The following is a 23982-nucleotide window of genomic DNA, read 5'->3' on the forward strand; positions in this document are numbered from 1 at the left end:
TCCTGGCACCACTATCTGCAAGTAGCTCCCTATGAAACTGGATCCCCATACACCATGGAGTATGTTTATATTGGGGACAGGGCAGCAGGAAAAGAAAGGGAATAATGTAGATGATTTTGGCACGTTTAAGTAAATAAAATACACTGAAACAGAAAATGCATCCTTCTAATCTTACTCATATTTGCCTTTCTCCAAGTGCTTCCGATGCATACAGTAACCATCACATCTCCAGTTTCTTCCCTAAATGCTGAGACTCAAGCTTGCTGACCTCCTAAGATGTGGTCTTGAAGCAAAAGGACTGAGGAATTTAAAAGGTGAGGAGGGAGAAAGAAATTTTTCAAAAACAAAAAGAAATCAGCCTCCACCTTTATGAAAAACTTTCCAAATTTGTAAGGATGTTTTTAGGTTGCAAGCTATCCTTAAATGTATACACTAATAAACTTGAGATGTATTGATTTTTTTTCTAGGAAAAATTATTTAATCTTTAAAATGTGTAGTCTTTTAAAACACACATGTAGTTTTATTACAGATGCAATTAAACACACCTAATTATTCCATCAAGAAAGTATCGGGGGTAGACGTATTAGTCTGTATCCACAAAAAACAATGAGCAGTCCTGTGGCACCTTATAGACTATGAGATATATTGGAGCATAAGTTTTTCTGGGCAAAAACCCACTTTGTCAGATGGAATATATCTGTTAGTTTGTAAGGGGCTGCCAGATTGCTCATTGTTTCATCAAGAAAGTATTACCGCTGCATCCTATTTTTTTAAACTGGACCTCAGTCAGAATACCCTTTTATGAATACAAATGCTTACAGATACAATTTTGCACCTGGATCTATTTCCAGCCGAAAATTTATCATTCAGTTGGCTCAGTAGGTTACCTATCGTGACGACAATTATGGTGGACCATTTCAGCTTGTGCAGGCCTACGTGAGCTAGCTTTAATCTAGCAAGTTTGAACACCAATAGCAATGAAGCTGCAGCAGCACATGCTTCAATCTGGGCTATACAAGTCCACTCAGAATCCTGGAAAAGAGGGAGAAGCCAGCACAAGCCCCAGCATTTTATAGACTGCAGATAAAAGGAGGTGTCCGATAAAATCTCAGCTGACTAGCCTGAGCTGAAGCCCAGGATGCCATGGCATCATTGCCAGCAGTACCTGAACTAAACTGAAGGTAATCTGGGTCTATCTACTCGAGCTGAAAGGGTCTATTTTCAATATCTGACCATTACGATTTTTGTTAACAATTTTTTGGTTTTTTTCCTATGATTTTTAAATAAAAGATAAGACATTTATATAATTTACATGGTAAGAACATAATAGAAAAATCCTACTTAATGATGAGCTATGCTTTGGAGCTATGAAGGTCAACCTACATATAGGACATGTGTACACTTAGGAAAAACTTCAGAATGGCCATGCTAATGGCCAAATCGAAGAATACCAACGAGGCACTGAAATGAATGTTCAGTGCCTCATTAGCATGCTGCCAGCTGGGGCACTTCAAAAGTGATGTGTTTCACTCGCATGCGGCTCGTCTACACAGGGGCCCTTTTCAAAAGGGCCCTGCAAACATCGAAATTCCCTTATTCCTATATATATACTGAATATTCATTAGCATGGCCAGTTCGAAGTTTTTCCTTATGTGTAGACGTAGCCATGGAGAATACCTCTATACAAAGGATCCAGCAACTATGTCTTGTAACTTCGTACCTAGGGTGGTTCCTGATAAAGTGGTATGTTTCTTAATCTCCACAACAATCAGTTTAAAAAGAGTTCTTCCAGGAAAAAAAATAGTTAGTACAGCTACATGCTATTAATTCCTCCCACATTATATTTCACATGCAGTGCTTTCGGAAAGGACATGAAAGCACGTCAGTACCTGTCTTTTGCAATGTGTGCAAATATGAAAAAATTTGAGAGTTATTAAAAGAGAATGACTTCAAGTGTAACCTGGAAGTGAGGGACGATGGAAGAAATACTGTAAATTGCATCTTACCTTCATCTATTGAGGCTTCACTACTGTACCCATCATACTCTGCAGACAGAGGGCTGTATTTTTGTCTAGTTTCCCAAATGTAACTTTTTTGCTGTCTGCTATCTACCATTGGTGGCTTGGAACTCTGTGTTCTGGACAAGGCCTCATGGTATTTACCCAGCGCCTCATCTTCACTTTCAGAGGATGAACCATGCTCATCTTTATTCATGTATGAATTGTCTGTTTGAAGGAAAAGAACAGTAAATGACAAAGAAAGAGCCAAACAAATTAATCAATACAACTTAAATATTTCATTGTTTACTTAATTTTTTAGGGAAAAATATATTTAAATCAACTTTTGCCATCATTCTGAATAGATAAAAGATTGAACTACAGTAGCACAGTAATATTTATACTTTTTTTTTTTTTACAAATGGAAAAAAATTACAAGTGTCTAGACCTAATACAGTATATTTTAATAGAAAATAAGCTATCTATGGGCTCTTTTGAGAAAGCACACTTATTCAACTTCAATTTCTTTATTAAGAAACAAAATTCTGAAATATTTTATGTAGACAACATACTGTGATGTCATATTTGACCTACTGATTCATATTAGAAAGTCAGCTCCTGATACCTTGGTATGCATCTTCCTCTTATCATAATTTAAGCAGAGTCAGGGTTTGGTTGTGTCAGGACCATGGGATGTGCATGGAACGTAACTGTTTCGCATCAAAAGGAAAGAGAGGGGTGTGATAGGAGGGACAGTTATACTCATGAATGACCACAAGGGGACAGCAAGTGCACCAGCCCAGAGGAGCAGCCACTGGCTGACAGCACGGCCTCCACCACCCTGGCCTGCCCTTGGTAGTATCTGCTGGCTGCCACATGGTCACCACTACCCCACGCCACCATGTCACATAGCCTCCACTGCCTCTGGGGAGAAGCTGGCAGCTGGGCTGCAGGCCCTCCCATGACCCCAGTCCTGGGGAGAAGTCAGTGGGTAGCCTGCTCTGGCCGCCTCCCTCCGACACTGGGGAGAAGCTTGTGGGTGGCCTGAATGCCCCTCCCCCACAGCCCTTGGGAGAAGCCGGCAGGTGAGCAGTGCAGCTCCTGCACCTCAGGCCAGCCCCAGGAAGAGGCCCTGCCCATCTTGGCTAATGGCATTGATGAATCTAACCTCAACAAATTTATCTAGTACTTGTTTGAACCCTGTTATAGTCTTGGTCTTCATAAGATCTCTGGCAAGGAGTTCCACAGTGTGACTATGCATTGTGTGAAATACTTCTTTTCATTTGTTTTAAATCTGCTACCTATTAATTTCATTTGGTGACCGCGGATCTCGTGTGATGGGAAGGAATAAACAACTCTTTATTCACTTCTCCACACCAGTCATGATTTTATAGACCTCTAACATATCCCACCTTAGAGGTCTCTTTTCCAAGCAGAAAAGTGCCATTCTTATTACTCTCTCTCATATGGCAGCCATTCTATACCCCTAATAATTTTTGTCTGTTTAAAAAATGCAAAAGGGTTAGTTTTTAGTTTTGTTTGTTTTTTTAAAAACCGCTTTGGAATGGCTATAGTTTAAAAGCTGAAATTTAGCAGGAAAATAGCTCTCACGTGAGAGTAGAATGCAGCCAGAAAAAATGTTTTTATCTGAAAAATTAATTCAAGTGACCATTTAAAGATTATATCACAATGCATATGCAAATGAGAGTACAATTAAGGTTGCCCAGGCAACGTTAATATTGATATTTCCTACATTTTTTGCAATCTTAATTTTTTTCCATATATAGTGGGGGTTTTTCCTGTCTAGCTTCTCAGGTTTCTGAAAAAGCAAATGGAAATAACAGAAATTCCAAACATGTGGAATCGGACTGACACCCATGTGAGTCATCAGCAGACTTGAAATTCTTAGATTTACAGCACAGACCTTTGCTAATTGAGCTAACAGAGTATGGTGGCAGCGGCAGTAGCTTCTCATCCTCTGTGTGGACCAGCCACTAGAGGAGGTAGAGACATGCACCTTGTCAGTGGATTTCATAGACAGTTATTTACATTCCAGGTTTGAAAAAGGAATGTGTTCTAGTGGTCACAGTTACTTCTGATTCACTTTCCCCAAACCTGTCCCCTTCTGCCCATTCCCTCTATTTTGTCCCTCTCCTGACACTTCCCTGTCTTCCCCACCCCACCCGTATCTTCATCCCAGTACCCATCACTAGCCCCTTTCTCTAAAGCCCATGTTGTAATGCTTAGCCAACGCCTATCTCCATCCTTGGAGCTCCTCATCCCAGTCCCATTCTCCCTACATAGTGAGTCCCTGTCTCCCTATCTGGGCTTCTCATCTAAATCTCTATATTCCCTCCACTCCAGCTGCAAATTCCAGTTAACTGCCATGGTCTCCTCAACCCTTCAGTTTCTTTATCCACCCTTTCCTGGAACTCATGCCCCAAGCTCTGCATTCACTCTCAGTATCTCTCAACCAGACCCTAGCTCCCAGACTTTCTGTCTAATCATTTTCCATTTCCTCCACCCTGCTCTCCATCCCAATCAACTTCATCCAGAGGGCTTTGCATTCTACTCAGTTTCTTCCTCTACACAATCATAGAATCAGCAGGGGGCACACTGAAAGCAAATGGAGAGAGTCTGTCATTGTTAAGTTTTGTTGCCTGACCCCAAAGAGCACATAACACTCATGGTACATCTAACATTTAGAGAAAGATTGACTTGCTGATGGTCCATCTTCTAGGATTCAATTTAGCATGCCCAGTGGGACCTAAATCAAGCTATTATGGCACCATCACCGACCCTGGTATTTCTGAAGGTCGTGAGGACCAAGAGAAGTCAACAGGAGAGTTTCTCCCATCAACCTCTAACTGTGTGGACAGTGGCAAAAATCAATTTGAAATACGTCAACTCCAGCTACACAATTCTTGTAGTTGGATTTGCCTATCTAAAATCAACCGAAAACTAAATCTTATAATGAGAAGTATCAGACAGGCAACTGTAACTGTATATGGTGCTATCAGCTCTGTTTAGAATATGTATATATAGCCATCTCTTAAGTTACAATTTATCTGGTGAGATGCCTTAAGAATATTGTGAATGATATACATCCTTCACTTGCAGATCACTAGCTGGACTGCAGTACATCTTAAATAGGGATTAAGAGCTATTTTTCCATGTTATACCTCTATGGCCGTGTCTACACTAGCCCCAAACTTCGAAATGGCCATGCAAATGGCCATTTTGAAGTTTACTAATGAAGCGCCGAAATGCATATTCAGTGCTTCGTTAGCATGCGGGCGGCCGCGGCACTTCGAAATTGACGCGCCTTGCCACCGCGCGGCTCGTCCCAACGGGGCTCCTTTTCGAAAGGACCCCGCCTACTTCGAAGTCCCCTTATTCCTTTCGAAAAGGAGCCCTGTCAGGACGAGCCGCGCGGTGCATCAATTTCGAAGTGCCGCGGCCGCCCGCATGCTAATGAAGCGCTGAATATGCATTTCAGCGCTTCATTAGTAAACTTCGAAATGGCCATTTGCGTGGCCATTTCGAACTTTGGGGCTAGTGTAGACGTAGCCTATATGAAATGAGTTTCATAGCTTCTAATTCTGTCTCCCACAACAAACTCACCAGTAGTCTTTGTGCTAACTGATAGATTCAGAAGAGAAGTGATGAACTGCACTGGACAGAGAAAAGAACACCCTGCTCCCCCCCCTGCCCCACCCCCCCCCTTTTTTTTTTTTTTTTTTTTTTTTAAAAAAGGGTCCTTGCCAGTCCCTCCCTCCAGGTTAGGGTTGAAATATACCGGCAGAATAATGTGTGTAGAATATTTGCCCAGCTGCTTCCCTTTAGATCAACATACAGCTTTATTTATCAGGCTGTCATAATGTGATGCCTTTCACCAGCAATGAATCCACATAATTTTAAGATGATTTTTTATTATTAAACACTACTTGCAAATATGAAAATTAGTTGATTAAATATTTTGTGTGGTGTCATGTATGTACATATTTTATGACCAAAGTATACTAAAAACAAGTCACAAAACGATATTGACCAACAGCCCAGATGAGAAATCTTTTTTTGTGGCAGACTGTAATCTTTAAGACAAACTATAGAAACTATTTAGTAGATTGCCAAGTCTACAGAATTCTTAACTACCACTTGTCAGTGATTATTCTATCCTGAAATTACTGTTATTTAACTGGAAAACAAACTCTGGAATTTTTCTACCATATAGTACAAATAAACAAATATTGAATTTCTGATATATCATATGATTTCAAAATCTCTTGAATGTTTCTGCAAACCAAAAAAAAAAATTCTAGACAGTCTTAAAAAAATGAACATAGAATTTGAATTGCTTTCAAAGAATAAATGGAAAATTAATGTTAGATTTGTTATTGTTTTGAGAGAATATTGTAATTGTAAATAAAGTGACAGAAAAATAACTTTAAATATGAAGCCCATATTCACGTGCCCTGACCCACATGCAATGAGGACAACATAGATGCTTTGAGCCTGTTCATACACACTACACTACAGCTTGACGCACTGTATTTCTTTTATATACATTACAGCCTTAACATTCACAAGGGTTCCATGTTGACAAACCTCACAAATGTTGAATTTTGCATATACGGGGAGACTGGGGGCCCCAAGGGAAGCGGTGGCTTGCAAATACTTGATACTTAGGTTCACGAATATTGAGACTCTACCATAATCTGACAAAGGTCACTGAAATAGATATTTAGGAATAAGATAGAGCCAGAGATCTAGAAGAAAAATTCCCAGTACCCAACAGAAACCACACAAAGCACTTCAAAATACAAAATAGTTTTATTTGGAAAAAGAAATTTAGAATAAGTGACAGACATTTAATCATGAGTACTAGAATAGTTTCAGACTTTTATCTCAGAAGAGACCTTCGTGACTATCTCAGTGGCAGACCTACGCACTACTGCAATAGACCCCCTAACTTCTGGCTGAATTTCTGAAGTCATCAAATCATGGTTTAAGCACTTCAAGTTACAGAGAATCCACATGTACACTAATTGAAATCTGAAAGTGATCCGGGCCCCATGTTGAAGAGGAAGGTGAAAATTCACCAGGATCTCCGCCAGTCTGACCCAGAAGAAAATTCCTTCCTGACTCCAAATATGGTGATCACTTAGACCCTGCACATTTGAGCATAACACCCATCCAGACACCTGGTCATGAATTCTACGTAGTAACTGAGAGACCTTCCCATTTAGTGTCCCATCATCAGCCATTGGAGATATTTGCTGCTAGCAGTTGCAGGTCAGCTACGTGTCATTGTAGACAGTCTTATCATACCATCCTTTCCATAAATTTATCAAGTTCAGTCCTGAAGGCAGTTATGTTTTGTTGCCACTGCTCCCCTTCAAAAGGCTTAACAGAACTTCATTCCTCTGACGTTTAGCAACCTTCACCTAATTTCAAGCCTAAATTTGATGGACAGTTTATATTCAATTCTTCTTTTTTCCACAATGGTACTTACCTTTAATTCTTCACCCATCCTGTTTTTATACCTCTAATGTATCTATAGAAAACAATCATATCTCCCCTCAGCCCTCTTTTGGTTAGGCTAAACAAGCCAAATTCTTTCAGACTCCTATTATAGAAAAAAATAACTGGTTGTCAATAAATAACATTGCAATTCGAGAATAAATTACTTTGAAAATAAATGTACTGTAAAATTATCCCATTTAAAAGGAAGAATTACTCTAGTGAGGTCTATAAACCATGAAGTAGAAGTAATCTGTAGAAAGATGCAGAAAAGGCCTAATGGAGAAAAATTGATGAAAGACACCTCACCTTTTTCTGGTGTCTTCTTGCTACTTACTTCTCTTGACATCTTTGATTGTTTATAATTTCTCTTTTTACGTTCTTTGGAAAACGTGGTTGTTGTATTTTCTTCCAGTTTCACTATGGCCTGTTCATCATCATCAGAAAAAGTTTTGTATTTCTTTGTTTCTACTTCATTGACACAATCTGGATGGTATCTGGGTGCCTTTTTAAAATCTGATTCAGAAAACTTCTGCTTTTGTACTTCCTTTGCTTTTGCTTCTGAATCCTTGGATCCATTTGTATAGGGATACGCTTTGGGGTCTTGAAAATCAATCGCTGACGACTGGGATTTGACTTTTTTATGCAAGTGATCCTTAGAATTCTCCAGTTCTGCATGTAACCCGTTATCTAGGTCTTTAATAATAGAGTCATCTGGTGTAAATTTATTGCTATTCAAACCATCCTCCAATTTTTTTTTGTTTTCCAAGTATCTATTTCTAGTGGCTCCTTTGTCTTTAACATGTCTTCCTAATTTCTTCTTGTTCTCAGTTACGTCCATATTAACATACTTGTTAGCATCTCCCCCTTTTAATTGATTTTGTTTTTTGTCCTGGACATGAACTGACATTCTAACTTGATTCAACTCTTGTTTTACAGAATCTAATGAATCAGAATAATGATTCTGCTTATCTTCTGTAACGCATCTTTTTTCTTTTGTATTAGTTTCCTTAGAAGCTACTAATGATGGTTTTTTTTCCCTCTTGCATAGGCATAGATTTATCCTCCTGCATACTAGAGTCTTCGTCTTCTGTACGAAGGACGTTTATCAAGCTTGCCACCTGTTCTGTGACTGAGTCAGCTACAGAATAGCTGACCTCTCCAACAGCACTGGTCAGATCATCTACAGCATTGCTAAGAGCATCAACCAGAGAAGACATGGAAGGAAGGCTCAGATTTTGTTGAAAGTTTTTGAAAAATGCCATTTGTCCAATCTTAACCAACAAATTATTTTGGTAAAAAGATCTTCAGTTTTGTGACTGTCGCTCAGCAAAAGATTCAATTTTACATTTATCTAGTTTTGTTGTTCAAAAGCCTACTATGCAACCTGAGGCCACTGCAGCTTTCTTCTGACGCAAAATTCTATATGTACTCAAGGAAATAAATTGAAATAAAAACAATTGGAAATTAAGCCAAAATCAACTAGTTCAAAACAGTATTTTTCCATTTTAAATAAATAGTCTTTCATCAAAGTTCAGTATCAACTAGCCATAAAACAATGAGAATTTGTTTTCAAAAATACAACAAAAAACAAGGGGAAATGTGTATTTTACGCTATACCTGCAAAGAAAGAAATTTCAAACACTTAAATTATGTACTTTTACTATACTAATTCACACTGCAATGAACTCGTGTAGATTAACCTAACAGTTACACAATAGCACATAACCCAAAGGGTTTTCTCACCTCAAAACATCTGTTGCGTTTTAAGCAATGGGAGGTGGCTGTGCCCCCTGCTCACTACACTCACCAATTTCCCTTCCCAGGGCCTCCCCCTGCCTTGGCCCCTCTCCCTGCTTCCACTCCCCCCACCCACCCTGGTCTGCCTGCTGCCCAAAAAGGCTTGTGGGAAGTTGCTGTGGGTGGCTCTGGCAGGGCAGTAAGATAAGGCAGAGCTAGGCCATCTCTGGCTACGGGTGACAAGAAGCTGGGAGAAACCTCTACCACCAGGCTGAGTGACAATTCAGCCATGTGGCTCACCTACAACTATTTGAGAAGGGCAATTATAAACAATCAGGCAAAGCTTAAGCAGGCATTACACAGCCAATATCAAGGAGCACAGGGAGGGAAAAATATCTTCTCATTAGCAAAGTTAATCTTTTTGGAGACCTGTAGAGTGTCCAGGGACAAGTTATCACCGGGACCACCTTTCCTTCCACTAGCTCACAATCAACACACTTCTGCACATTTAACAGGTCTTTCTCATTTGGTCCAAGTGATAATTTATACATCTTGTGTGACTCTGTGAATGTGCCTATTACTTTTTCCAGAATCAAACTGAGCAGAATATATTTCAGATACTCACAAAGTTTATCTTGTGAATTCTTCCTTGCATTGTATCCTGAATCAAGATCTGGGAAACCACCAACATTTTCAAAACACATCTTCTTATTAATATATAGAAAAAGAAGAAACAGGAGGATAATGAATACTCCAACAGCTGACAGAAATCCAACTGCCTCAGGAGATACTAAAAGAAATAAAAAGAAAAATCTACAATATATTTCAAAATATGATTCAATAATTAATACCCATTCCACCAATAATGTATATGCAAGACATTGCTGAAATGAAACTATATTACTTCACTTTGAAAGCTTTTTCGTTATGGTGTTTAATTTAATAGTGATCAGCTGATTGACCTACAAAAATGTTTTTATAGTCATCAAAATGTCTTAATCATGCTTAACAAAAAAAAAAACCTATTAGTTAACACCCTCAGCATCGTTTTGAATATTTACCTTACATCATGTTATGCAATTTTAATCACATCATGATGAACTTCAACTAGTCTTCCAGAAATTGAAAACAGAATCATTAACTCTTCACGTTGATCAGTACGTGCACACAAACATGATATTTTTAAACTGGAAATACTGGTTGTCACTAAAAAAGGACATCCATTCTGTGGGCATTCCAAATTAATGTTCATACACAAAGGAGTCCTGAATTCAAAACACTTTACTGAGGGTACATATGCTATGTAAGATCATCTGTGAATCCAATTCCCTTTCTACCATAGAACCTAGCCTAAACCAGGGACTTTGATGCAGACAAGGGAGATGGAGGTTGTAGAGCATGATACAGATAAGTAACCACTCCTCTGCTCATTTCAGTGGGTATCTGTTCTTGGTACCATCTAAATAGTGATTCAGTTGTGATGGTAGATGTTTCAGAGTCCTAACCAAGACAGACTAAAACACAGTCAGATCTGCATTAGCATCCTCTCCAAGCAGACATCTTGAAGATGTCAACAGGAGTTTTGCCTCCCAAGGTTGTTGAAATGGACTGCGGTCATTGAATGGGCTCCAAGTTTAGGTAGGGAAGCTACAGTCATGATCTCATACTATGTCATCTACAACCGAAAATTCACTTTGCATCTGTGTAGAGATAGGGATGTCTGAATCCTCTCCACAAGATACAAAAGGCTCCAGGAGTTTCTGAAGGGTCTGCTTCCCGAAGATAAAAGGCCAACATTGAATATCTAACATATGTAACCTAGATTACTCACGGAGGACATGAGGTTTTGGAAAATACTAATAACCAAGCCTGCTGGGGGAGAAGGGGCAAAGGAGGCAGTTGCCCAGCACTTCAAAGGGGCCCAGAGCTCCAGCCAAAGTAGCAGCAGCTGCGGCCAGAACTCTGGGACCCTTTGAATTACAACGGCAGTGCTGCTGCATGTGGCTGGGGTGGGACAGCAGCATCACCATCCAGGTGGCACTAAGGGCCAAATACCCTTGGGCCCGGCCCATCTGCCCTTCACTCCGCCCCTTCGGGTTTTGGAGCCAGGCCCCACTCCCACCTTGCCCTAGGGCCCACAGTGCCTCTCGGCACCATTGCTGGTAACCAAGAGTATGTCTACACTAACAAATTGCACTGACAAGTTACGTTAGCACACAGCCACCACAATCAGTACACTGCTCATGAGCATACATACTTGCCTACTTCCATCAGCACTGCACAGTCTCACCAGATATGCTTGCACCTATGCACAGTAAAATGCACTATGGGTAAGTACTACCATGAGCCACCACTATCATGTGCATGGTCTTTTGGGTAGTTTTGAAAATGCAACATGAACCAGAAACAAACAGCACCAGTGTGACTCAGAGCAAGAGGCCATTTTCGGAGCGTGCAACTGTCTCCATCCCATAAAGTCATCTGCACTTCATAATTTTTGCACTTTTATTAAAAATCTCACAAAATCTCTGTGGTCCTCTGCTTCCAGCCGTCTCTGACAGGAGCATAGAGCTGTACCACTGTGAAATATTGTCACAAATGTTGCAAGTGTGTGATTCTCCAGTATTCATAAAGCAGCAAGAAAAATATAGGTAAAAGGATAATTTGTTGGAGACCCAATTGCAAGAATCCAAGACTGCTGGTTGTGTACACAGACAGTGGTGAACAGTTAAGTTACAAGACCAGAAGTACAAGATCTGACTGGTGAGAACACATAATGCAGCCTTAGGATGAGAACGGCTGTAGAACTTTCAGATGTTCAGACCACATTCCTGCATCTGTGTACAGAGCTCACCACAGCCCTCTGACACAAAGGCAACAGAATGACAGCTGCAGTGATAGTGGAAAAGCATAGGATGATCCTGCTGTAGCAATCCAGCATTGCAGGTTTCTATCAGTCAGTGGAAAATCACTTGGAGGTGAAAAAATCCACGGTGGGGAGTGCTGTCATGCAAGTGTGCAGGGACATTAATCATCTCCTGCTATGCAGGACTGTGATTCTCAGCAATATGCATGTTATAGTGGATGGATTTGCAGCAGTGGGGTTCCAAAACAGTGACGGAGCAACAGCAAAGCACTGATACACCTATTTTGGCACCGTAACACATTGTCACAGTGTACACCCACAAAAAGGGGGCACATTTCTATGGCTTATTCCTAGGGGCATTGTGTGTCAAAAGTATAAAAATTCTACATACAATATTTTAAAAATTAAAATTTTTTAGCAAAAACCACTGCATAATCACACAAGTATCAATTATTTTCATAATTTATTTCAAAATATCCATCACTAATAATAACAATAATACTGACACACAAAAATTCCCCTAGGAGTGGAGTGAAGGAAACCCCAATAACAACCCAGTTCCTTACTCTCTACCTCCATCCCCCGCTACCCCAACAAGGCCAGCTGCAGGGGCTCCCTTGGCCCAGACACGCATCCCCACTCCCCTCCCAGAGCTAAGGGGGCCAGAGGGAGAAATAGCCAGATGCTCAGCCCCGCTTGCATGGAGTTTCCTGCATGCTATCCTTTCCTTTCCTCAGGACATGCTGACAACTGCAGTTGTCAGGAACCCTTTAGAATCATAGAACCTTAGGGCTGGAAGAGATCCCAGGAGATCAGAGTCCAGCCCCCTGCCCAAAGCAGGACCAACCCTAACCAACCCATTAGCTCACTTTCCCTCCAGCAAAAGTGTCTCCAATGTGCAAGCAGGGCTCTTCAGAGTTCTGTGGTGTCTGGCAGCACTACAACCCATTTTTGTTGGGGGTCAGGGGAGGAAATTCTGAGCACATGCTAATTTCTGCAAAATTCTGCACAGTGCAGGGCTGCGTCTACACGTGCCAGCTACTTCGAAGTAGCGGCGCCAACTTCGAAATAGCGCCCGCCAAGGCTACACGTGTTGGGCGCTATTTCGAAGTTAACATCGACATTAGGCGGCGAGACGTTGAAGTCGCTAACCCCATGAGGGGATGGGAATAGCGCCCTACTTTGACGTTCAACGTTGAAGTAGGGAACGTGTAGTCGTTGCGTGTCCCGCAACATTGAAATAGCGGGGTTCTCCATGGCGGCCATCAGCTGAGGGGTTGAGAGACGCTCTGCCCAGCCCCTGAGCTCGATGGTGGCCGCGTGCAGAGGCCCCTTAAAGCTCCCCGCCTTCCTGTGCAGGAAGCTGAGAGAGCGTGCAGACAGCAGCATTGCCACACGGCTAGCCTGCACGCTCCTCCGCGCCCACACACCCCCACCCTCCACGATGGCCACCCCCCAGCCCCCCAAGCGCCCCCAGGAGACCCCCCCCAAGGGGAACCAGGGCTCCCAGCCCAGCAGCCAGGTGGCGAAGCGGCAGCGGGGCCCCTCCTGGACGGAGGCCGAGATCCAGGACCTGCTGGGGCTCTGGAGTGAGGAGGAGGTGCTCCAGGTAATGGGGAGCAAGAGGAGGAACGCGGATGCATTCGCTTGGCTGGCCGAGGGCCTGGCCGCCGGGGTCACCCTGCCCGCACTCCGGATCACGTCCGGAGTAAAGTGAAGGAGCTACGGCAGGGTTATGCCTGGGCCCGGGATGCGGCCAGCCGATCTGGGGCTGCCCCCGTCACTTGCCCCTTTTACAGGGAGCTCAGGGACATCCTAGGCCCCCAGCACACCTCCTCCCCTCCTGCCACGCTTGATACCTCAGCCGACGAGCCCCAGCAGGCCCCGGAGGCAGAGTCTGCCCTGGAGGCAAGCCCCGCAGCCCGGGGGCCCCCCCAGGAGCCCACCCCCAGGGTACAGGAGGAGGAGGAGGGGGAGTCCTCCTCCAGCGACGCTGGCCTGCAGATCGCCATCCCATTGCAGAGCTCCAGCCGGGCATCTGCCCACTGGGTGTCCCCCGACCGTGGGAGTGGACCATCAGGTATGTAACCCCCTGGTGCACACCCCCGGGGTTGAAGGGCGGGGGTAATAGATATGACCAGGGCCCTCCACATGCCCAGATGACCATGGCCCCAAGGACAGCAGTGGCATGTCCCTCAGAAGAGGGAATCAGCCCTGCCCCCCAGCACGACAGTGCCATGCCCCATCCCTGGGGCTGGGGGGAGCGGAACCTCTAGGGTCCCCCGGGGGGAGGGGGTGGGACACCCATCTGCAGCAGCAGCATCTCCTGATGGGGATGGGGAACCAGCAGCAGAGGGGTGGGGGGACAAGGGCCACGGCTCGAGGCCCACACTAACGGCTGTCTCCACTCTTCTTCCCCCCCTCCTGTGTTCCGCAGCTGCACCATCGGAAGGACCGGAGCGCGCCAGTGAGGTGTCAGTGGTCCCGGACAGCCCACCGGGGCCATCACTCCAGGCCAGCCCCTCGGCGGAGGACCGACCAGCCCCACAGCGGGGAAGACAGCGGACCCAGCACCACCCGACGGCGATGGACCCCCAGCTGCTGGCCCTCCACCGTCGGCAGCTGGAGGTCGCTGAGCAGCGGCTGTAGGTGGAGAAGCACTGCCTCCAGCTGCAGGAGCAGGCGCTGGCCTGGCGCCAGGAGGCATGGGGGGCCTTCATGCAGACCTTCAACCGTATCGCCAACTACCTGGCCCCCCATGCTGCGCTGGCCGCCGCTGCACCCGCCCTGCCTGCTCGACCCGCTGCGCCGTCCGCCGTCGCACCGTCACCGAGGGCCCTTCCGCCGAGGGGGAGCTGGGGCCAGCTGACACCCGCCAGCCATATCTACCGGTCCGCCTGGCCCCCAGCCAGCCCAGGCCAGGGCTGAGGCCACGGCATGGGTCATGGCCGCCCACCCCTAGCGCTGGACATTAGGGGGTGTGGGGCCCAGGACGTCGCCCCCCCTCCCCCTTTGTATATATTCCCCCCAGTTTAATGTTATTTTGTAAATAGTTTTTATATTAGACCCCTGTTGCTATGCTGATCCTTGCTCCCCCATGTACATAGTTCTCCCCTTCCTTGTCTTCCCCTTTCATCTTATCCTTATTTATAATACATATATATATATATATAAGTTTGATTTTGTCTGTAAATAGTTAGTCTTGATAATAATAATAAGAGTTCTACAGATATTTGATCTGACGAACAAATGTCTGCTTTTATTTACAAGAAAAGTGGGGGGGTGTGCTCTTGGATGCTCTATGGTGTGGGCGTAGGGGCAGAGTGTTGTGGAGGATGGGGGGGTGCAGTAGGGGGCCTGCCAGTGTTCAACCCGCAGCCTCGTCGAACTGGGCCTGCAGGGCCTCCCAGACCCAGGTCCCTTCGGGGTCCACCTGGTGACTGGAGGCAGGGGGTGGCTGCACATCGGCCCTGCCGGCCTTCACAGCCCAGCCCTGAAAGAAGGCCTCCCCCTTGCTCTCCATGAGGTTGTGTAGGGCGCTGCACATGCCCACAATCTGGGGGATGTTGGTAGGGCCCCCATCAAGGCGGGTGAGGAGACACCTCCAGCGCCCTTTGAGGCGCCCAAATGTGCGCTCTACCACCTAGCGCGCGTGGTTCAGGCGCAGGTTGAAGCGCTCCTGGCTGGCTGACAGATTGCCCATGTAAGGGTGCACGAGCCAGGGCCGGAGGGGGTATGCCGCATCTGCGATGACGCAGAGGGGCATGGTGGTGTCCCCCACAGGGATCTGCCGCTGAGGGATGTAGGTCCCCGCCTCCAGCCGGCGGCACAGACCCGAGTTCCGGAATACCCAGGCGTCGTGGGTGCTACCAGGCCAGCCCACATAAATGTCCAGGAAACGGCTCCGGCTGTCCACCAAGGCCTGGAGGACCACTGAGTGGTAGCCCTTCCTGTTTAAGTAGCGTCCTCCACTGTGCTCCAGGGCGCGGATGGGGATGTGGGTCCCATCCAGAGCCCCGAAGCAATTGGGGAAGCCCAGGGTGGCAAAGCCCGTGATGGCAGCATCTGGGTCCCGAAGCCTCACGAGCCTGTGGAGGAGCAGGGCGTTGATGGTGTGGACGACCTGCAGGGGAAGCACAGGGGAGAGCACCAATGAGGGGTGTGCAGGGTGTGTGTGGCCCTCCCCTGCCAGGGTTGCCTCCCCCTCCCCCCGTGGGTCCTCTTACCTCCATGAGGACAGCCCCGACAGTGGCCTTGCCCATGCCAAACTGCTGGCCCATGGATCGGTAGCTGTCTGGAGTGGCCAGCTTCCAGACAGTGATGCCGACCCGTTTCTTCACACTGAGGGCACGCCGCATGAAGGTGTCCTGGTGCCTCAGTGAGGGGGTGAGCCACTGGCATAGCTGCAGAAATGTCTGCCGGCTCGTGAGAAAGTTCTGGAGCCAGCAGTCATCGTCCCACTCTCCGAGCACCAACCGCTCCCACCAGTCGGTGCTGGTGGGGTAGCTCCACAGCCGGCAGTGTATGAGGCGGGGGTGGGGCGGGGTGCTGCAGGGTTGGGGATTGCGTCCTCCTCTGTGGCAAGGACATGCTCAGCTGCCTCCTGCATGGCATGGAGCAGGGCGAGCACTGCTCCTACAGGGGCGGCTGGGTGGACCTCTGGCTGCTGCTGCTGCTGCTGGGGGACCATGCCTGCATCGCTCGAGGTGTGCGTGCCTATGGCTCTGCAGACTGCATGCTGTGCAGGCTGCGTGTGTCTGGGAGGGGCCCTTTAAGGGAGCAGCTAGCTGTTGCCCCGGAAGCGCTAGTCCGCCCTGTGACCCTGTCTGCAGCTGTTCCTGGCACCCTTATTTCGATGTGTGCTACTTCGGTGTGTAGACATTCCCTCGCAGCGCCTATTTCGATGTGGTGCTGCCCAACGTCGACGTTGAACATCGACGTTGCTAGCCCTGGAGAATGTGTAGACGTTATTCATCGAAATAGCCTATTTCAATGTCGCTACATTGAAATAAGCTATTTCGATGTAGCGTGCACGTGTAGACGTAGCCCCTAAGTCCCCCATGAATAATGACAAAACAAGCACTGATGGATCACTGGGGACAATTCACAGGCATCTGTATTGACTGATCAAGAAAAATCATGATGCTCGGACTTTTGAGACTGCAGGAGCATTCAGAAAGCTACAAGATGTGGCTCTCTTCCCAATAGCGACATAATGATCTGCGGAAAGAAGCCTACATCATATCCCATTGGTTCAGGAAGCTCTACAACAGTAAAAATTCATTTACACACTTACCCAAGTGTAGCCAACCGGGCTCGGATTCCCCAGAGACAAGGCTGCACCCAGAAGGAGAGTGCTATATTTGGTTTATTGAAAGCGCGTGACACCCGCGGCGGGAGCCCCGGAGACACCGCAGTCACCCATGGGGGGAAACCTGACGCGCCGGAGCTTCGCTCGGGGAAAGGCTCTGTAACAGGCCTCCTAACACTAGCTGATAAAGCTGAGCTCATTAACATAAGATTGCCTAAAATTGCCTATGCATTTCTTATCACTATCTCTTGTGGCCTACTGCCAGCATAGCCTTGAAATCTTGGCAAGCGCGGCTTGTTCTGCAGCTGTTCCCATGACAGTTAGTTTTGCAGCTTTCACCTTGCACAGAGTGGTCTGTTTAGATTCTCCTGAGGATTCACAGAGGGGTCCATCTGCTCTCATGGGACCGTTACAAACTCTTCTCGCACCCTACACCAAGGCTTCTTCCCTTGCTCCTAGCTTACCCATGCTCAACTACTGGCATTGACTGCACAGCAGTGGAATTTCAAACAGGCTACAGCTCAGAGCTCAGTTGGCACTCTATTCTCTTTGTTGTCAATGCCACGGTCCTATGACTAGATCTCCTTGGAAGTCTCCATGGTGGCATGCTAGATAATGATAAAATGTGTCACTCAAATGTGGGTCCCTCTGACCTTCTGATACGCCTAACGCAGCTCCTTTGCTTTTATGCAGCATTACTGATGATCACCATTGTACTACTACTTCATCCCCCACGCAATCAACTCAGATCTCCTTGGAAGTCTCCATGGTGGCATGCTAGATAATGATAAAATGTGTCACTCAAATGTGGGTCCCTCTGACCTTCTGATACGCCTAACGCAGCTCCTTTGCTTTTATGCAGCATTACTGATGATCACCATTGTACTACTACTTCATCCCCCACGCAATCAACTCAGATGTCCACATTTCTAAGGCTGATGAAAGCGGTGCTTGCACAGTCTTTTCCTCCCTACAGGCCCAGAACATCCAGTATGTCCTGTCCAATCCCAGCTAGAGCAGATCTGGAATGTGCAGCCAGCACAGTCAGTTGCCCACAATAATGGAGATCTTCTAGTTGTGCAAGATGAACAAATCACAAAAGGCATTTCAAAATTTATGGGGCTTTAAAAGAGTGCTGGGAGAGGCCTTCTAGCTCCATGATCTCTGGGCAATGAGTTCACAAATGTGACTAGAGCAGTCAGCGTTGGGCATTGCTGGACAGTTGCTAGGACTATCACAGTCAACATAGTGTCTACAACAAGGTACATCTACAGTCAGGCTGCATCAAGCTCAGGACCTTGACCACGGCTCAATGCCACTCAGGAAGGTGGTGTTACTGTGTCACTGTAACGAGATGCTTATGTCAGGGGGAGAAAAATTTGAAGAGTAGAAACATGAAAAACTATGTCCATGCAAGGCAGATTATAAATGCACGCTGTCTTCTGTACAACAGCAGAAAGAGTAAAGGTATGAACCACAAGACTGGGTGAGAGCCAATGCTGGAAAGGTTTATTAAGTGGTCTGAGCAACACGCCAGGTATCTATTGCAAAGTTGAAATTCCCATGTCACTACCTGCCTTTTGCCCTTTTTTGAAGGAAAGGGTTTCAAAGCATTCAGCTATGCTATCAGTAGTAATATGGGGGAATAGGAGAGGAAGTGTACATTTGTTGAATATTGGAGATGATTTTATGAATTTTTACATAATCACACAGCACGGGTGTGGCACATGCAGGTTTTAGCATATATTTCACATTCTAAGGAGGTGATTTTTATTTTTTAAAACCGAATATAGTACTCGTGTGAAGAATGGATGTCTGGGCATATTTCATGCACTGTAGTTTTTTAAGATGCATTTTATCGTCTTTATTGTATAAATTGCGCCAGTACAAAACACATAGACTTGTGTCTACACAAGAGCCCACCAACAAAAAGGCAAAATCGAAAGCCAAAAATTGACCTACCGGCTTTCAAAAGAACACGACCACACGGCAAAGGCGGATCGCAGTTCCAACCCCCTCTTTCAATTATCCGTCCCGGTATTTCGAAAGAGCGCGCCCATGCATGTGTAAGTGCTTTTTCGAAAGAAGGGAGGCGGAGATGCCACGGATGGGGTCGCATGGCCACCAAGACCTTCTGGGACCCACAGCCAGCTGCCGCATTAAAGGACCCCCTCCAGTTCCCCTGCCCTGCACTAGCCGAGGACCACTGAGCTGCCAGCAGCAATGCAGACCCCAGCGTAGCAGCACCATGGCCAACGACACCCTGCTCCTTGCACTAGATGCAGACATCGTGGGCACTGTTGCGCACCTCGTCTGCATGGTCACTGCAGCTGCCCCCTCCTTCTGGGGAGACAGAGCATCCCCCCTGAGAACACAGGACCCCCCCCCCAGCTTGCACCCCACCCCCTTGCACCCTGGTGCCTATGGAGCCACCCCAGCAGTTCAGACTGGTGGGTGCGAATGGTTCTGAGGCAATGCCACCTGGCTCCAGAACTTTCGCATGGGCTGGGACACCCTTCAGGAGCTGTGCCACTGGCTGGCACCCACATTGAGGCACCAGGACACCACCATGCAGCCTGCACTGCACCTCGAGAACCAGGTCACAACTGCGATATGGAAACTGGCCACCCCGGACTCCTACCACTCGGTGGGGCACCCGTTGGGGATGGGAAAGGCCACTGTTGGAGCAGTGCTCATGGAAGTAAGCTGGGCCTGGGCACACCCCCACCACGGGGAGGGGGCCCATGGGCACAAGGATCCTGGGGGGCTGCTGGCCAGGAGGGGCCTGGGAGGGGAGAGCTGGCTGGGAACACCCTGCCACTCCCTCATGAGAGTGCATGGCCTACCTCCCATACAGGCTGTCCATGTCACAAACACCATGCTCCTGCATCAGGTTGTCTGTGTCACGGTCTGGGATGCCATCGTCAGGGGTTTCTCCTCGTTAAGGCTCCTGAACAGCTTCGGTGCACATCCCCAGCCATGCCCCACCATACAGCACTAGCCACTATATCAACCAGAAGAGCTACCACTTGGTGCTCCCCCAGGCCCTGGTGGACCACAAAGGCAGGGTCATGGACATCTATGTGGGCTGGTCGGGGTGAACCTCCGACAGCAGGGTCTTCCACAATGGCGGCCTGTGCCAGCGTCTGGAGGCCGGCACCATCATCCCCCAGCGGGAGATGCCAGTTGGGGACACCACCATGCCACTATGCATGGTTGTGGATGCAGCATATTCCCTACTGTTGTGGCTGATGCGGACCCACACTGGCTATCTTGACCCCAGCCGGGAGGCCTTCAACACCCACTTCAACCAGGCCTGGCACATGGTCGAGCAGGCCTTCAGGTGCCTCAAGAGGCAGTGGCAGTGCCTCCTCACCCACCTCAATGTCACGGTGCACAATGTCCCACAAGTGGTGGGCACCTGCTGCGCCCTCCGCAACATCATGGAGGGCAAGGGGAACGCCTTCATGCAGGGGTGGGCGGCCGAGGCTACAATGGGGTTCCAGCAGCCAGCCAATGTCACCAGGCAAACCATGACAGGGTCCAGATCCGGGAGGCCCTCTGGGTAAGCCTCATCCCTGGGCCGCACTGACCCCGCCACCAATGCCCACCCCCTGCCCCCCCCAACGCACCACCGCCACCACACCCATGCCTCCCCCACAGCAGGACCACAGGACACGGGCATTGGTGGACAATAAACATTTATAATAAACCAAGCCAGTGTAGTATTTTAACCTTTAACTATTTACAGTGTGGGTGGGGGAACATCTTTGTATGCTACAGGTCGGGGGATCCTGAACTGGGAGGTGGGTGGGCAGGGGCCTGAACCAGGAGGAGGTGGGGGTGGGGAGTCCTGAACTGGGGCAGGAGGGGTGTGAACCAGGAGGTGGGGGTGGGAAGTCCTGAACTGGGAGGAGGATAGGCAGGGGCCTGAACAGGGAGGGTCACTCTGGCGAGGGGGTTGTGGGCCAAGAACCCTGCCTACACTAGGATCCCCTTCCCCTCCCCGAGAGCGAGCTCCATGGTGGGGCTGAGACAGGGCAGGGAGCACCGGAAGGTAGGGTGGAACGGCAGGGGGGAAATCGGGGTGGGGTGGGGCGGGGCAGGGCAGGGCAGAGAGTGCGTGTGCTTGTGAGTGTAGGGCCAGCAGCCATGCCACGTTGCCCACGTGCTCCTGCAGAGTCCCGTGGATGCCCTCCAGGCAGGACATGAGCCAGTCCCATGCCGCCCTCCACCACACCAGGTCAACCTCCTCCAGCTGGAGGTGGCACTCCATGAGCTCTGCCTGGCGGAGGCTGGCGAGGTCATTCCCTGCATTGGTGTGGCTGTAGGTGCCTAGACCCTGTCCGATGCCTGCGGGGGGGCTCTCACGTACCACCAAGGCCGATGGGCTCTGTGAGGTCGATGGGCTGTGTGAGCTCTCGCTTACTGCGCCTGGAAGGGGAAACAGACAGCATGTCAGTCCCTGAGCAGGACCCCATCCCCCTGTCCCTCACCTCCCATCCCCCCCCGAACCATGGCCCAGCCATAGGGGGCATGGCATCCATGCAGCAATGCATGCGCACAGGATTACCGCCCCCCACCCCCAGGTGAGACCATCCCCAGGTGTGGGCCGGCCCATGGACGTCCCACTGGGCAACCAGGTGCCCAGAGCTGTCCACGGGTCTGGGTTCTGGGTGGCACAGGCAGGCTGGGGGCTGCAGCCAGCCGGGGTGTCTGGCCCTGGGCCTCCAGGACTCTTCCCAGTCCACTGGCAGAGGTGCTACCCCTGCCCTGCCAGCCGGGTTGCCAGACCCAGTGTGCACTTACCAGGGGGACCATGATGATCTCTGGTGATGCCCGGCTCCCCATGGCCTGGCTGGATGACCTTGAGGAAATGGCAGCTCCATGGGCCAGGAGGGTGAATGCAGCGGCATTCCTCTGCTTGACCCCCATCTCCGGAGGGCCTCCTTCTCCTTCCAGAGGCCCAGGAGGTCACAGAGTTCAGGGTCTGTCCAGGAGGGGCCCCTTTTCTTCTTTTTTGGGCCGGGCTCCTGGGATCCCTGTGAGGGCTCAGAGGGGGAGCCCTGGGCTCAGGGGGCTGCCAGGTGCTGGTCATGTGGCCTGGGTTGTCATCGGGGGTGGCTGAGCAGGCTTGCTGTTAGCAGCTTGTATGCTGACAGCTTGCCTCCTCTCAGCTTCCTACCATGTGTTTCCGGGTCCATGCAGCTTTAAGAGCAGCTGCACATGTGGGTCATAGAGCTCTGATCTCCAGGGCAGGGCGTCTCCGCGCTCCGGCTGGATGCCAGCCTGGAGGACTCCTCTTTCGTAAGAGCAGGCTGTGGAGCGCCTACACATGCCTTCTTTCGATGTTGTTTTTCGACTGGGGGGGGGGCATGCCCTTCCCACTATGGGATTGGGCTCCGGCTTTCGACGTCTGGAACGCGCTCCTCTGATTTCTGATCGAAAGAGCACATGGCATGTGTACACGATCCCTCTGTTCTTTTGAAAGAGGGCTGGTCTTTTAGAAATAACATGCATGTGTAGACACAGCCATAGAAAATAAAACTTTGAGAAAATTTCAAGCTTATAAATAAATAAAAATATAGAACTTAAAAGTGACAATGTACGATTATGAAACATTTACAAACAGTGCAATGGAAAAGAGCCCTCAGACAGCAATGAGAAGGAGGCAGCACGCATTCCTGGTCACAAGCATGTGAAAGTTTTAATTCTCCTTCTGATCACCATGCGTGAGGGGCTGGGACAGTGTGGGAGAATAGAATCTGCTGGAGTGGATGGCTCAGACTAGATTGGCTTTCCTGCACTGCTGTTCTTGCCTTCCCCTGTGGAGAACCCTGTCTAAATAACTTTTTAAAAAATAGTTTATGGCCCAGATTGGGCAAGTGTTTGGGCTGTGGATGGCCAACAGGCCAGGAGTTTGAAACTCATGGACTACACAGTTGTGAGGTAACCACAGGGTGTATCTGCTGCTGATCCCAGTAACCTGTATTATCTAAGGGTTGGAGAACATGACAGGGTCCTACTTGAGGATGCTGCATTGGCTGTTGGCCCAATAGCAACATATGCTCCAGCAAAGCACTTTGCCTGTTAATTGCCTCCAGAAGCTCTCTGCACATACCCATCCTTCTCGACAATGCCCATGGTCAGGCAAATGGTAACATGGGTCAGGATCCATGCTGTCTCTATCCAGCTGCCTACCTTCTTCCTACTCAATTAACAAAATACTCTTCTGGTGCTTGGTGGCTTTGCATTTGATCTATAATGAAAACCTGTGCTGACATAACTATATATCTCAGGGGCATAAAAAAAAAATCTGCACATCTCAGAGAGGAGGCTATGCCAACCTTACACCAATGTGGACAGTGCTAAGTTGACGCAAGAATTCTTTTGTTGACTTAGATAATCCATCTCAAGAGGAAGTAACTGAAAGAAGGAAAGCCCTTACTTTTATAGTGTTTGCACAAAAGCACTGCTGCTGCAACATTTTAAGTGTAGACATACCCTAGAAGTCAATCAGAACTGCAGTCACATCTTATGGCATC

General features: G+C 47.9%; 2 protein-coding genes across 4 annotated transcripts in view; both read right to left on the bottom strand.

Moving 5' to 3' along the window:
* The window catches only part of SYT14 (synaptotagmin 14), a 108331-nt gene extending 99415 nt beyond the window's left edge, over positions 1-8916 (bottom strand). Inside the window, 3 exon segments of the mRNA XM_074989576.1 lie at positions 2007-2225; positions 7830-8559; positions 8561-8916. Coding sequence (XP_074845677.1) covers positions 2007-2225; positions 7830-8559; positions 8561-8785 — 1174 coding nt within the window. The 5' untranslated portion in view covers positions 8786-8916.
* The window catches only part of LOC142010929 (synaptotagmin-14-like), a 72488-nt gene continuing 57284 nt past the window's right edge, over positions 8779-23982 (bottom strand). Inside the window, exons 3-4 of one of the 3 annotated variants that reach the window (XM_074989577.1) lie at positions 9886-10050; positions 8779-8951 (exon numbers count right to left, since the gene is read on the bottom strand). In XM_074989577.1, the coding sequence (XP_074845678.1) occupies positions 8899-8951; positions 9886-10050 (218 nt within the window). In that variant the 3' untranslated portion in view covers positions 8779-8898. Of the gene's footprint in view, positions 8952-9048; positions 9141-9885; positions 10051-23982 lie in introns of those variants that run through there. The other 2 variants (XM_074989579.1, XM_074989578.1) reach the window with 2 other exon arrangements.

The sequence above is a fragment of the Carettochelys insculpta genome, chromosome 3 (genome assembly GCF_033958435.1).
Source record: "Carettochelys insculpta isolate YL-2023 chromosome 3, ASM3395843v1, whole genome shotgun sequence".
Classification (NCBI taxonomy): Eukaryota; Metazoa; Chordata; order Testudines; family Carettochelyidae; genus Carettochelys; species Carettochelys insculpta.